Source organism: Barbus barbus, assembly GCF_936440315.1.
Source record: "Barbus barbus genome assembly, chromosome: 26".
Classification (NCBI taxonomy): Eukaryota; Metazoa; Chordata; class Actinopteri; order Cypriniformes; family Cyprinidae; genus Barbus; species Barbus barbus.
In genome coordinates this window covers 7026439-7040601 of record NC_136754.1, presented here as the reverse complement: position 1 = coordinate 7040601, position 14163 = coordinate 7026439, and the positions used below count along the sequence as shown (strand labels likewise).

At 36.0% G+C, this 14163-nt stretch overlaps 1 protein-coding gene across 2 annotated transcripts in view; it reads right to left on the bottom strand.

Moving 5' to 3' along the window:
* LOC306845877 (disco-interacting protein 2 homolog C-like) overlaps nt 1–14163 on the bottom strand; it is a 32953-nt gene that overhangs the window by 1409 nt on the left and 17381 nt on the right. The window contains exons 14-38 of one of the 2 annotated variants that reach the window (XM_079378869.1): nt 13755–13857; nt 13564–13628; nt 13381–13474; nt 13080–13199; nt 12851–12965; nt 11208–11347; nt 10893–11029; nt 9963–10171; nt 9760–9874; nt 8348–8549; nt 8149–8249; nt 6685–6765; nt 6426–6549; nt 5713–5834; nt 4650–4761; nt 4459–4568; nt 4177–4307; nt 3923–4091; nt 3647–3817; nt 3415–3444; nt 2041–2102; nt 1484–1541; nt 1322–1396; nt 1054–1228; nt 838–961 (exon numbers count right to left, since the gene is read on the bottom strand). In XM_079378869.1, the coding sequence (XP_079234995.1) occupies nt 838–961; nt 1054–1228; nt 1322–1396; nt 1484–1541; nt 2041–2102; nt 3415–3444; nt 3647–3817; nt 3923–4091; nt 4177–4307; nt 4459–4568; nt 4650–4761; nt 5713–5834; nt 6426–6549; nt 6685–6765; nt 8149–8249; nt 8348–8549; nt 9760–9874; nt 9963–10171; nt 10893–11029; nt 11208–11347; nt 12851–12965; nt 13080–13199; nt 13381–13474; nt 13564–13628; nt 13755–13857 (2945 nt within the window). The remainder of the gene's footprint in view (nt 1–837; nt 962–1053; nt 1229–1321; nt 1397–1483; nt 1542–2040; nt 2103–3414; nt 3445–3646; nt 3818–3922; nt 4092–4176; nt 4308–4458; nt 4569–4649; nt 4762–5712; nt 5835–6425; nt 6550–6684; nt 6766–8148; nt 8250–8347; nt 8550–9759; nt 9875–9962; nt 10172–10892; nt 11030–11207; nt 11348–12850; nt 12966–13079; nt 13200–13380; nt 13475–13563; nt 13629–13754; nt 13858–14163) is intronic. The other variant, XM_079378870.1, reaches the window with a different exon arrangement.

The window sequence follows — 14163 nt, the reverse complement described above, 5'->3', positions numbered from 1 at the left end:
GAATAACAACGTATCCGGTTTAAGGGCACAGACATTTGAAGGAAACCACTGCTTCCTTGAATACTGAGGTTTGTTACTGCCAGTAAAAATACGTGTTTATGTTGAATGTGGCTCATTTCATAATTTTTAAGTGTCAAGTCTTTGGTTATTAACTTGAGCGTTATTTAATGTTTTTTTTTTTTTGCATTTGACCATACCTTTCAGTTATAAACTATTTTAATTTTAATCATCATAACCATGAAATGTTTTTGGTTGTATTGCCAGTAAAATGTCTATTTGATATGTATAAACTAGTGTTTAAAAGTTTGCGGTCTATGAAACTTTTTGTTTTTAAGAAATAATTATTATTTTTATTCAGTAAGGAGGAATTCAATGATTTTATAATGTTGCAAAAGATATTTCAAATAAATGTTATTTTGAACTGTCTATTTATAAAAAATATTTTGGCATGGTTTTCAACATTGATGATAAGAAATATTCAAATCATGATAATAAAATGATTTCTGAAGGATGACGTGACACTGAAGACTGGAGTAATGGTTGCTGACAATGCAGTTTACCATAACAGAAATAAATGACATTTTAATATATAAAACATTTATTTTAAATAGTAATAATATTTCACAATAATACTGATTTTATGTTTTTTTTTGTTTGTTTTTTTTTGTAATCAAATACATGCAGCGTTATATGAACGGTATACTTTTATACATTTATATACTTTTATTGAAATATAAAATAATTACATTGGTTGACACAGTTCCCACCACTATTTAGCATATTTACATAGAGTGTACTGGCCTTAGTGTGAATATGTGTGTGCGTGTGCGCGCTCACCACTCTGTGATATTCCGGTGTGCCCTGATGATGGACGTTTCAATGTCAATGGGATGGTATTTCATACCTCTCAGCTCCATGACTTCATCTAATGCTCCAACCACATAAAGGGCATCGTGCCTTTCTGAACACACACAAGTGAAACATCTCATGAAACAACTCAATGCAAATCACATATATTTGTGACAAAAAGCACTGTATACACTGAACACACACCTCCACTTGCATCAGTGAGGTCAGTCCTGCGCAGGAACCCCAGGTATCCGGTTCTGGCCCACACAGTCTGAGTGTCTCCAAAGCTCAACCTGGCTCCGAAATGATCCGAATGCACATTTTCCTCTCCGAACACGGTGAAGTAACCACTGGCATTCTGTGGACTATGGACCCAGATCTGCACTCATTTTAAAATAGAAACACAAGTGAGATGCTTGGTTATGAGAAGATATTTTTTGATCTATAGATGAGAGTGTGCTTTTGGTCTAACCTCCCCTAAATGAGAGTCTCCGATTGGTCCCTTTGTCTCTGGGTTAGCGATGATGATGCGTACACCAAGTAAAATCTGTTAAAAAATGAAGAAAAAAAATGAATGTGGCTTACATTTAATTTAAGAAAACAAATAAAGAAACTTTTAAATTGTCTTTCTTACCTTCCCAGATTCCATGAGAGGTAGACTGTGTGGAGATCCTCTTTCAACCAGTCTCACCCTGCAAACACACACACACTTCAGAAATGGAAAACCAGAAATAAATCATACAAAAATACATGAATATTTAGAAATATATTATATAGTAGTAAACATTTTGAAAATATTTAATATTTATATAAAATATTTCATATTTAGTTTCAACTGAGGCTGACAACTAAGGGCCTTAGTAAAGTTTTTTGATTGGTAGTGTATCTGTTCTAATGTGACCCTGGACCACAAAATCAGTGTTAAGTCGCACAGTTATATTTGTAGCAATAGCCAAAAATATATTGTATGGGTCAGATTTATCGATTTTTCTTTTATGCCAAAAATCATTAGGATATTTAGTAAAGATCATATTCCATGAAGATATTTAGTAAATTTCTTACCGTAAATATATCAAAACATAATTTTTGATTAGTAATATGCATTGCTAAGGACTTCATTTAGAAAAACTGACCCTTATGACTGGTTTTGTCGTCCAGGGTCACATATGTGTGTGAAATTGTGTGTCTTGCCTGTCATGTCTCAGTGCCCTCATGTCCACATAAACAGTCGTAGGATCCGGTCCTGATGTTCCCTGCACAAACATAAAAATCACTTTCTAAAAAAAGCTGTCAAATTTACTTTAAAACATGAAGCATCATGCTCATCTGGCACACAGTTACTATTAAGGTGACTTGCATTAACAGTGAACAAAAATGTATAAATGTATAGTGCATGGAGAGGATTCAATCAATCAGCAGAACTGGGAAGGTAGAGGAACTATACAGTAGTATAGCCTAGTGTGCGATACTGACAAAAAACTTTTTTTTCTGGTATATTTTGATTATGATAATTAGGTGAAATTTTGCAGAGTTTGTTTTTGTGCTGTTACCTTATCTAGTTTAGGCTGGTCATGTCAGCTGACTCTCAAATATTCTATTTTTATACTCTGTGCAGTGGTTAGTTCACAGTAGTGACAGAAATTCACATTTTGATTAAGGGGCGATATTTGCCTATTAAATTTGATTTTCTGGTGCATTATTACCTTCATAAGGGCAAATAGATTTATGCATCATGTTTTGTGAATTAATAAATTAAATTAGAATAATAAGATAATATAATCTGTTACCAATCAAATGAAAGTAGCATCAACAAAGCACATCACATTTAGATATATTTACACAGCAATTACAATTGAATAAATAATGCTAAGAGATTAATGTTTCTAAAATTATATTTTGAATATTGAAATACGAAATAATAATTAAAAAATAAAAGACACTTAAAATATTAAACTAAATATTCAGGAAAAACAGCATGCTTGCTTGTCCAAACTGCATTTGAACAGGCCACACCACACAGTAAAAGTGTGCACTCTAAAGGCATGTTTTTGTTCGTTGTTATATATTTCCACATAACATAACTATGGTCAAAACAGCTTATGCCAAACAGGTTAAACTGTTGGCATCCATCATTCAGAAGAAAGAAAACCTCTGTTCCCGTGCAGCTGTGAGATATTTGTTTGTATGATAATAAATAATTGCCAAATATGTTTAAATTTACGCAACAATGAAAATAATAAACCATGCTGGTGCTCACTTTTTATTAGCCACCCTGAAACGAACCAGAAACGTGAATGCAACATGACTGATCCTTTGCATTATTTATGACTGAATCTGGAGATATACATGCTTTCATTTCTCTCTCTCTCACACACACACACACACACACAGCTGTGTGTATCACTGCGTCATGTCAGGTGAGGTTAACACTCTGTTGATAAGTCAGCTCGTAAAAATGAGTAGTCATGCACACAGGACAATAATTAGTGAATTTCCTCCCACATCTAAATATATGATTGTAGTAACTGAGCTATGAAATGAGGGTCAGTTAAAAATCAGTCATACCTGCTCAGCAAGTTTCCCCAACCTATGAGGCTACATGAGGAGAGGAGAGGAAGATGTGATGTATAAATATTAAAAAGTAAATAAAAAAACTGAAAAAATAAATAAATAATAATAATAAACTAAAATAGAAGGTTGAATGAGTTACGTGACTAGAAAAAGGAAAAAAAACGAACACTGGAGATGCAATTAGACTATGAAATCAGATATGGGTCACTTTCTGGCCAATACTGACCTGTAGGCAGATGGCGAGATTGACCCTGCAGCCGAAGGCAGTGCTGACGGCACGCGGGTGCAGCCCCACATCCTTAAAGAGCTTACAGAAGGACTGCGTCAGAGCAACACGAGGCCTCTCTTCTGCCACAACCACACACGAACGCACACGGATCAGATCCATCCCACGGGCCTGAGAGAGACACACAAAATTACAGTGGTGAAATAGGAATCAGTTTATTTCAAGTAAAGAAAATGTTTAACGAGATGCAGATTAAAATTCTGTGTGTGTGCGTACCTTTAGAGAATCAGTGAGAGAGCTGAGAGATCTTGTGCAGAGCTCCATCACAGAGTACGAGCAGAATGTGTCTCGGACTTTAAACTGACTGACAGACTGCAGCCACAAAGCAGGATTCACCTCTAGATCCATTGGAGAGATCAGAACAGACTGCTGCCCTGCATACACGCTACGCTCACACACAAATAAACAACATTAACATTTGTGTTTGCATCTGTGTGTGCATCTCAGGTGAGTGCCCAGGTGGTCCGTACCTGCAGAGACACCACAAGACAAAGCCAAGGCCGCAGTATGGGTCGAGACACACGGCTACCTCACGAGAGGGATACAACTCACACTGCAGTTTAACAGAGCGACACAGGGCACTGGTTGCATTGTGAGACATCTTTGGAGAACGAGAGAAAAACAGAAATGATTGTTGTTGTTTTTTACCATTTTTTAATCACAATTTTAATTTAAAAAGGTTATCAATAATAATAACAACAATAATCTGTAGTGCATACAAAAACATTAGTAACAATTGTGAGGAGTCAAACCTTCACTCCAGTGAGCATTCCTGTAGTGGACACACTGAAGTCCAGATACGCCAATGAGTCTGGGTCACATGGCTTATACAGCAGGGGACAACGCCTCTTTGGCAAGTCGTCTAATAAATACACACATACCTTTGATGAGCATCTGACAGGAGCAAGTCTGAACAAAGATATTATTTCCCTCAAAGACTCACCTGTTTCCAGGATAGGAGGCCATGACTTAAAGTCCACAGCCACTGACGCATCTCTGGACTTCAGAAGTTTAGAGATTGCTTGGGTGGTCATAACACACACTGAACGACTCACCTGCACACACCAGCATGTTTATTCATTAAAAACTGTAATGTTTTAAAATCCATATGTATTGTCTCATTCTATAATGCACCACATTTACAATAATTGATATTCGATTTAACCCTGTAAAGGGTTGATTTAATCCTGACATGGAACAGTTTATTGCACCTTTAGCCATAATGTTTAAAAAAAATCTGCAAATAATATGTTTTATTATGTTTTTGTTGAGAATCCTACTTGATACACCTGGCTTATAATATAGGAGAATATGAAGCTTAAACTCGAGGAGGAAAAGTTCACCTCTATTTTATTCAGAGGCCAAAAGTGAGCAAAAAAAAATGCTATTTGGTGCTGTAGCTGATATTTATATAGTGAAAAAATAAGATGAAATTCTGATGGTTTACAATGTAGATCGGGGAGATCTTTATAAAGTATAGCAAACTAATTCTATAATATTCATTTAAGCATCAGCAATCACTCTATATTTCAAAATAATGTTTCAGTAATAATTTTATGGTTAGTTTTATGATCAAAGCTGTGTAGTTTTAATTGTGGTGGACAAAACAATGTAATGCAAAACAATGATGATGCTTTCATCCACTGTTCATCTTGAAATATTACTAATAATATAAAAATTGATTCTTACATTTACTTTATAAAAATCAGTGAAGATTTTACAGCAAAAAAAAAACATGTACCATGACCTGAAGGGGTGTTTTTAAAATGATACTAAAAGGCTTTTACTTGCTAAAAAAGCATAAACTATTAAATGTGGAAGATCATGTTCAACAGGTTCTTCAGCAAAGTTTGGATCATTGTGATAATTTAGGCCATAAATTTGAGTATTACATATGATTAACTAGGGTTCACTATTAGGTAGTTCTCTGATCATTTAATTAATGTAACTGTAGGTGTGGTGGAGATATTTTGAGGGTGTGTGTGTGTGTGTGTGTTTGTCCTCACCTCTAGGATCATTTTAACTGTAGGTAGTGTAGTTGGGATGTTCTGAGGGTGAGGTGGTCGTACAGTTATAGGAATACAGCCTGCATACAGACAGCCATAAAAGGCGGCGATCAGATCTAAACCTGTAACAAAAACAAACAAACATGAAATCTTTGTAAAACAGAATTACATTTGTACGGCGGAAAAAGGTGGAATTCAGTGCACATTTATGCATTCTCATTTGTAATGCATTTAATTGTAATGTGACATGTTTAAATGAATGTTTTATTAAGCAAACGTGATGAGATTTAATTGGAGTGGGTGGCTCTTGAAGGTGAATTACAGAACAGGACTGACTTCTGTAGCTGGTCTGACTTAATGAAATGCTACAATTAGCACCACAGAAAAACAACTACAGATGGGATTTCTACCCTGAACCAGAACTCAGCATATTGCTGATATGAAGTAAATTAACTAGTGCTCTGACAACAAAAATTGTAATAGTTTATTTACAGCTTAATTTGGCAGAAATGAAGGCAGAGATGTATTACTGCAGATTTATTGGTACATTTTAAAATCTATTTAGTGCCTTTGTCTTTAAAATATCTTCATTTGGAAGCCTTTCTCAGCAAATATTGATAATAATAATAATAATTTGATGAATTAATTTGCACATCGTGTAATTAAAATTAAGTTAAAACATAGTGTGTGTGTGTGTGTGTGTGTGCGCTTACCTGGTGGATAAACTAATGCTACATGGTCTCCGTCTCGTAGCTGTCCTCTTTCATACAGCAAAGTGGCGATTTTCTCTGCTCTCTTGTGAAGCTGTAGACAGGTCAGAGAGCTTCCTATTGCCCCCTGAACAATAGAAACGCATTTATAAAAACAATGACACACCTGAATTCATAGAAGTCAGAAATGCTCCTTATTTTTGATAATTTTATTAACACTCACTGCTGAAGGGAACTGAGGAAAGTAATATATGTGTGTTACCCGTGAGTTAATGAGTGTGTAAAGTATGTGGTCAGGCGTTGTCTGAGCTCTCCACTGCAGCACCTCCGACAGAAACAGGAACTAGAATTCACATAAGAGAAGGAATCATCAGTCAGTGCGAAAAAGACAAACATACAACTCATAAGACCTATACAAGATTTCCTTGAGGGGGTCAGTTGAATTTGTGATTCACGGATATACTCTGTGATTTCATTCCAATTTTTGGCTCTTCCCAACTCTTTCCATCTTCAATAAACATCAGAGGTCCTAGAGCTGTATGATTTAGGGGAGGGGGGAATCTAATTGCATATTTTACACTAAAACTTGCAATTGTGATTTTTTTTTAAGAGCTCCAGGTTTGTTGTGTTTTTTTGTACGGCTGCACAATTATTATTAAATAAAAACATTAAACAAAATAAGAAATACTATGTTACGTGTTGTGTATATGTCTTGCTTTGCTGGTCTTTCTCTTTCTCTCTTTCTCTTTTGTCCCACCCTTTAGGATGGGATTGGATCCTGCCAAAGTGATCTCCAGATCTGATTGGTGCTAATGGGACCAAGGAGAGGCAATAAAAGGATCTGCAGTACCTGAGGGGGGAGCTCTGCTCAACTTGTGATTTCCTGTTGTTGTATTGCACATGTGCTGTTGTGTGTTTGCTACAGTGTGTTGTTGCTGTTAGCTTACCTGTTGATCTGCCTGTTGTGTGCAGTGTGAATTTTGGTTTTGAGTTGATAAGTTGTTGTCAATCTCATTTCCACTTTTGTATATTTTGTAAAGTATTGTAACTATTCTTAATCACACTTGGAAGCTGTAGGGGGTGAGTGCCATTTTCTTTATAAATGTTTTCTCCTGTTTTTCATTAGATAGGGAGTAAGTGTAACATTGTATTTTTATTTTGTTTTCCTTTTGTGAGGGAATTTAGTCTTTTCTGTTAGGAGCTAGCGTGGTGTTTGTTGTTTTGGCCTTTGCTCACCCCTGAAGTTGTGCTTTCACTTGTAGCTCTGTAAATAAATGTATAAAGGATCTTCGATTGTTGATTCCAGTTTATGTTGCGGCCTTACCCTAGACAGGGTCGTAACAACTACGATTGCAAAAACACTATTTCATTATAACAAAACAAGTATTTAAGTGAAATAATGTTAATTGCTATCTTCTCATTTCTAAACACTTATTCGAAATCTGGTAAAATGGTTGGTGCGTGTTGCTGCATTCATAAATGTACGTTATAAACGACTCAAACGCACAACACATGTAGCAATGGAGTTCGTGTGAAGCATCATTTACTGTGAACTGAGCCCCACTAAGACACTAAAAACACTGAATCATGAGCTGCTCACATATAAATGAACACAGCTTCACTCCAAAACATGGAACACTTAAATTAAATTAAATTGCAGCCTTTCATTTCACAATATCGGTATTGTTGTGATCAGTCGTTCAGCACTCCTAATCTCTGAATTTACCTGCTCATTGTCCTCCATGTGACTCAGATCTCGTCCGCTGGCCTGAGCCATTCGCTTTCCTGCAACGAGATTCCCCACCATCACAGAGGCAGGACCCACCTCTGCAAAAAAACAACAAAAAAACACAATATTTATTTACTCAGTGTTTTCTATGTAACACAAACACAATGCTCTATAACACACACAAAGGCTTGTGTACCAGGTTGTTTCTGTCTGGGTTTGGGCAGGTTGGTGATGCAGGAGTGAGGGCACATGAGGATGCTGCAGGGGTGTAGAGCCCCCTCCAGGAACAGCTGTTTGGTCTCAGACAGGTGGATTCCACCCAGAGGGGTTTTGGGGAGGGTGTTGGCAGGAACCAATGCCAGACAGTACACTCCCACCTGATGAATCCCATCTATAGCCTAAACACACACACACAGGGTTGGACAGAGAATTCTTTATTGTTAATTTAATTCATTATTAAGAACCTTAATCATATAATTGATCCACTGAAAAGACCAAAGGTGTGACTTTAAAGCATTCAGTAACTAAACACAACTGAAGCAAAACTTGGGAGATTCACTTGAAATAAATATATTTCTAAACAAAAAATTTACACTAATGTTCTAAGGTTGAGGTAAGATTTTTTATAGTTTAATCATAATATTTTTATATAATAAATATCTTATGTTATGTTAACCAAGGCTGTATTTATTTGACCAAAAATACAGTAAAATTATGAATTTACTATTATAAATTCATTATTACAGTTTTTGTTTTATTACAAAAATGAACACCTGTTTTCCATTTGAATACATTTTAAAGATGTAATTTATTCCTGTGATGGTAAGGCGCACATCTTATGATCCTTCAGAAATGATTTTAATATACATATTTGGTAGTGTAATATGCATATCAAGAAACATTTTTTTATTATCTATGTTGAAAAGAACAGTGCTGCTTAATAGTTTTGTGGAAACCGTGAAGATTTGATGATTAGAAAGTTCAAAACAGAACAGCATTTCTTTACTTTCACGTTTGGTCAATTTAATGTCTCCTTCCTGAATAAAAGTGTGAACATCTTTAAAATATAATTGTACTGACTCCAAAACATTTGAATAGGAGTGTACATTTAAATACTAAAATATATTTTGTACAATAACAAAACTAGAATCCATGAATGCTAATTATTAAATAATGACTTTTTAAAGTCTTTTATTTCAATCAGATGTTCACCATCACAATTATAGAACACAAAAATATCTCTAATTTTAAACCTATAATTTCTATAATTTTATTTTGTAGAAAGAATATGGCCAGACCCAGCATGACGCAATAAATAAGCCAAGAAATGTTTTGTCCTTATGAGTGATGCCACAACAAGCGACATACAATAAGACCTGTTGCCACTCGCTTGGTTTCTATTTTTGTCATGTTGTGGTGGGTTGCCACACCCACAGTGAAATCTCATTGGTGCATAATCTTCACCCACATAACTATACATTAAATATTAAAAACGATGGGCTTGGCTATAACTTTGTTGCTTAGTGCAGCACTTTTGCTTTCAGCAAAGACAGAAAAATGCTAACTTTGAGCCTGTTTATGTGTGTGTGTGTGTGTGTGTGTGTGTACCTGCAACACTCGGCTCATCCACTGGTAACTCTCTTCTTCAGTTGAATCTGGTCTCTCTTCTGCTACCAGCACAATCCTCTCATCATACAACACATTCACTGAGAACACCACCGTCCTATACAGAGCGAGCACAAAGATTACTCAGATGGATTTAAAACAGATTCTTTCTAGAGTAGTATTCTGCTCTTACTTTTAATACATACCTTCCTCTATAGATGAACTTCATGGGCTCCACAGCGAGAGCTGTAGCGATGATATCATCAGCGTTGTGTTTCCGACCCCCGACCTGCATCAGTCCTTCCAGTGTACCAGAGATGAAGATCATCCCACCCGGACCCACAAACCCCAGCAGACCTGACCTCACAAATACACAATCGCTGACCAATCCACCGTCACACGCCACTGGACAAACCTGCACCACAGAGACACAAACAAATTCCCAGACTGACAGGACACACACTAAATAGCAGGATGCACACACTTTCTTCTTAAAATGCACCATCATTTAATCATACAATCGTTGACAGCTTGAACTAGCTAATTACTATAATGACCAGCTTGGACCAGAAACATTTGAAAACAATGGATAAAAGTAGAAAGCAGCTAAAACCAGTTAAAACCTGCTGTTCAAAAGTTTGGGGTTGGTAAGATTGGGGTTGAAGTCTCTTGCTCACCAAAACTGCATAGTTTATTTGTAAAAAAGTATATATTTTTGTATTTAGAATATGTATAATACAGTAAAAAAGCAATATTGGGAAATATTATTATACTTTTAAAAATGTTTGCTAATTTAATAGATTTTGAAAATATATTTAAGAACATTGAACATTTTAAAATTGCTCAAGATGTTGAAACTGTTGAAAACAGCTGAGCTGCTCAATATTTATGTGCAAATCGTGAAACATTTTCTTTCAGGATTCTTTGAGGAATGGAAACTTTAAAAAAAACGCATTCATTTGAAACAGAATTCTTTTATAACACTATAAAAGTCTTTACTGTCACTTTTGATCATTTTAATATGTCCTTGTTGAATAAAAGTATTAATTTAAAAATAAACAAACAAACTTTTAAACAGCAGTGAATCTAACATAATGAAATTAGGTATATATACCATGTATAATGTATTTTCACACCTCAAATGTGTTCTTGCTCATTCCTGTAAGCCCATAATATGACGTTCCTGTGGCAACAGATGACACGCAGATCTCTCCAATCTCATCGATTTTACACAGTTGAGGAACACCCTCCAGTTTAACAACACACACCATTGCTGAGAGAGAAGGAGAAAAGTCAGTTTTATGAGAACCATAAAGTCATTTGATGAGGTCTGTGGTCACATGAGGAAAACAGCGCTGAACTACTCTAGGCTGGTTTATGAGGTAGATGTTGGACTTAAATCAAAATGCTTTGGGGATGTTCATTCGTTCATGTTCTCGTAATCGATGTACCTCCTGGCATGGCCATGCCCACATCCTGTAGGGTGAGGACAGACAGCTTCTCTCCTGTGTCCACTCTGATGACCCCGTGACTCAGATTAGTCATACTTAGGACCCCTCGGCCTGCTGGCTTAGAGCTGCCCTCCTGAGGCCTGACAGAAAACACATGCATACAAATAAATGAAAGAATAAACATGTCCATATGTGCTGCCAGAATATTATGTTACCATAGACACAATATTTTCCAGGTTTCATAAACAATTTAGAATTGTGTGGTTTGGCTTCCTGGAGCTGCAAAAGCTCTGACAAAAGAGGTTTGATTGGCTGGTGCAAATATTCCTCGGCATTCTCCCAGTCCTTAATAAAAGTTTGTGCAAGTTATATCCTTATGTAGTTTCTACCACCAAATCCTTGCATCTGCACCCACAAAAATCCCACTGAATGTGTCACCAAAAGAACACAAAGCATAAAAGCATAAAACATGAGGAGCTTTGTGGTATTTTTATTAAGTTTTGTTAAATAGTTTGGGGTCGGTACGATTTTAAAATATTTTTCAAAGAAGTCTCATGTGCCACCAATGCTTCATTTATTTGAAAAATATTGTGAAATATTATAACAATTTAAAAGAACTGTTTTCTACTTGAATATATTTTAAACTTTGATTTATTCCTGTGATGCAAAGCTGAATTTTCAGCAGCCATTACTCCAGTCTTCAGTGTCACATGATCCTTCAGAAATCATTCTAAAATTCAGATTTTTGGATGCTCAAGAAACAGTTCTTCTTATTATTAATATTCGAATGGTTGTGCTGTTTAATATTATTTTGCGAAAACTGTAATAAATGTCTTTCAGTATTCTTCAATGGATAGAAAGTTCAAAAGAATAAAACTTTTGTGATATAGTAAACACATTTGTTACAAAACATTTCTGTCACTTTTGATTAATTTAATGCACCATTTCTAAATAAAAGCATTTGACAGCACTTTCTCAAAACAGTAAGCTCTATTCTGATTGGTTGGCTTTACACAATTTCTGGGAGTCCTGCCTTTATTTACGAATCTACTATAATGAATGCTTCTGAGAAAAAAAACATATCAACTAGATTTGCAAAAGTTTGTCTTGTAAGAGATATTCAATAGTTTTGTTTGAGAAATTTGAGATTTCAACAGTCACACTTTATATATTCCATTTTGCACTTTGGGTAGTATCTGATTTCAGATTTATCAGCCTACAAATAGCACATATAAAAGTAAAGAGTGGTTGGTAACTTTACACGTCGGTCAGGCGGCCTTTTTTGTTTATTTGGGCAATTCTTGGCCATGTGAATCAGACTTTATGGCAATATAGTGCAATATCTGTCTGATAACACTATTTAAACTTAATTGTGTTTGTGTGTGGTCTAAATGTATTTTAATGATTGATTTAGAACCAAGCAGTTTTCACTATGTGATGTGAAATCTGAGTCAGATGTATTTCTTAATAGTTTTGTACGTGTCTTTGTGCATGAATGTGCGTAGGCCTGGTTATGTTGTTTGTAATGAGGAACCACAAAAGACAGAACCAACCAGTTTAAACTGAAAACAGATTCCTGAGCACAAGAATGATGTGTGCACATGTGTGCCTCTTGGGCTAAGAGAGTGTGAGTGTATTTATACCTCCTCACAGCTACAGTTAGTGCCTCGGGGGAGCCAGCACACGGGCATATGACCTCTGACCTCAAGCCCATGCTCTGAAACACGTTCAGGAATGCGTCGCAGGAGGATATCGACCCTGGGAATGAAAGAGAATTTACATAGAGGCTTGATTCACAAAGTAACACTCACAGGCTTTGATTCATCAGTAACACACACTCAAGGGGGTTTGATTCATCATTAACACACTCACAGGGGTTTGATCCATCAGCGATCAGCAGCGTTCGCAGTGAGCTCATGTTGGTGTCACTCTGGTCTTTGTAGGCCATCAGAGCCCAGTGTAGATCCCTACTCTTCACACACGCCACCTTAGCTGCACACACATGGAAAGAGACCGATTACTGAACACAATGTGTAACACTATGTGTGTTCTTGTTTTATACAGCAGACTTTGCGTCTGATTAGAGTGATAGGTGAACTTTGAACACGTAGGAGATGGGTACACCATCCAAAAAGCCAGGAGACTAAAAGTGTGTGTTTCTATGTGTGTTTACCTTTGTACTGGCAGACTTTCAGGATCCAGGACAGAGGATTCACCTTCATAAGTGCATATGGAACACTGACCACATGTAACATATTCAACACGCTCTACAGAGAGAGAAAAAGAAGAGAAATCACGTGTTCAAAAAAGATCGGATAAATGACTACATACAGTAAATGAAGTAAATTTATATTACCGTTTGAACACTGTGCCAAAGGCCGATGCCCTTCTTAAAGTCCAACACATTCACCATAGTCTCAGCTGAAACACAAACAAACACAAACCACTTAGAAATAGAGTCATATGGTTTTGGAACGACATGACAGTATTTTTATTCGACTAAATGATACCTTTAAGAATCTGAAGTGTGATATTTGGATATCTTACCCTCACTGTATCCACAGGTATGTGTAAGTGTTTGGCAGTGTGTGAGCATCGCCATCCTTGTTACAGTTATTCCCAACACACTCCCATCCTTACAGGTTTTATACTGTCAATCAACCACAAAACACGGCCACTCTCGTTATAAATGCAATGAGATCAGTGTATTGCCAAAGAACTACAATACAAGCTTCCTTGCATACTAAGAAGCCTTAAAGTATTTAATTATTTAAGCTAATATATTTTATATATACACTATTGTTTGTTTGGGGTTGGTGAATTTTATGTTTTTGAAAGAAGTCTCTTTTTCTCACCAAGGCTGCAAAAATAAAGGTAAAAACTGATATTGTAAAATATTTTTACTATTTGAAATAACTGACCACTATGTTAATATATTTTAAAAATGTAATATATT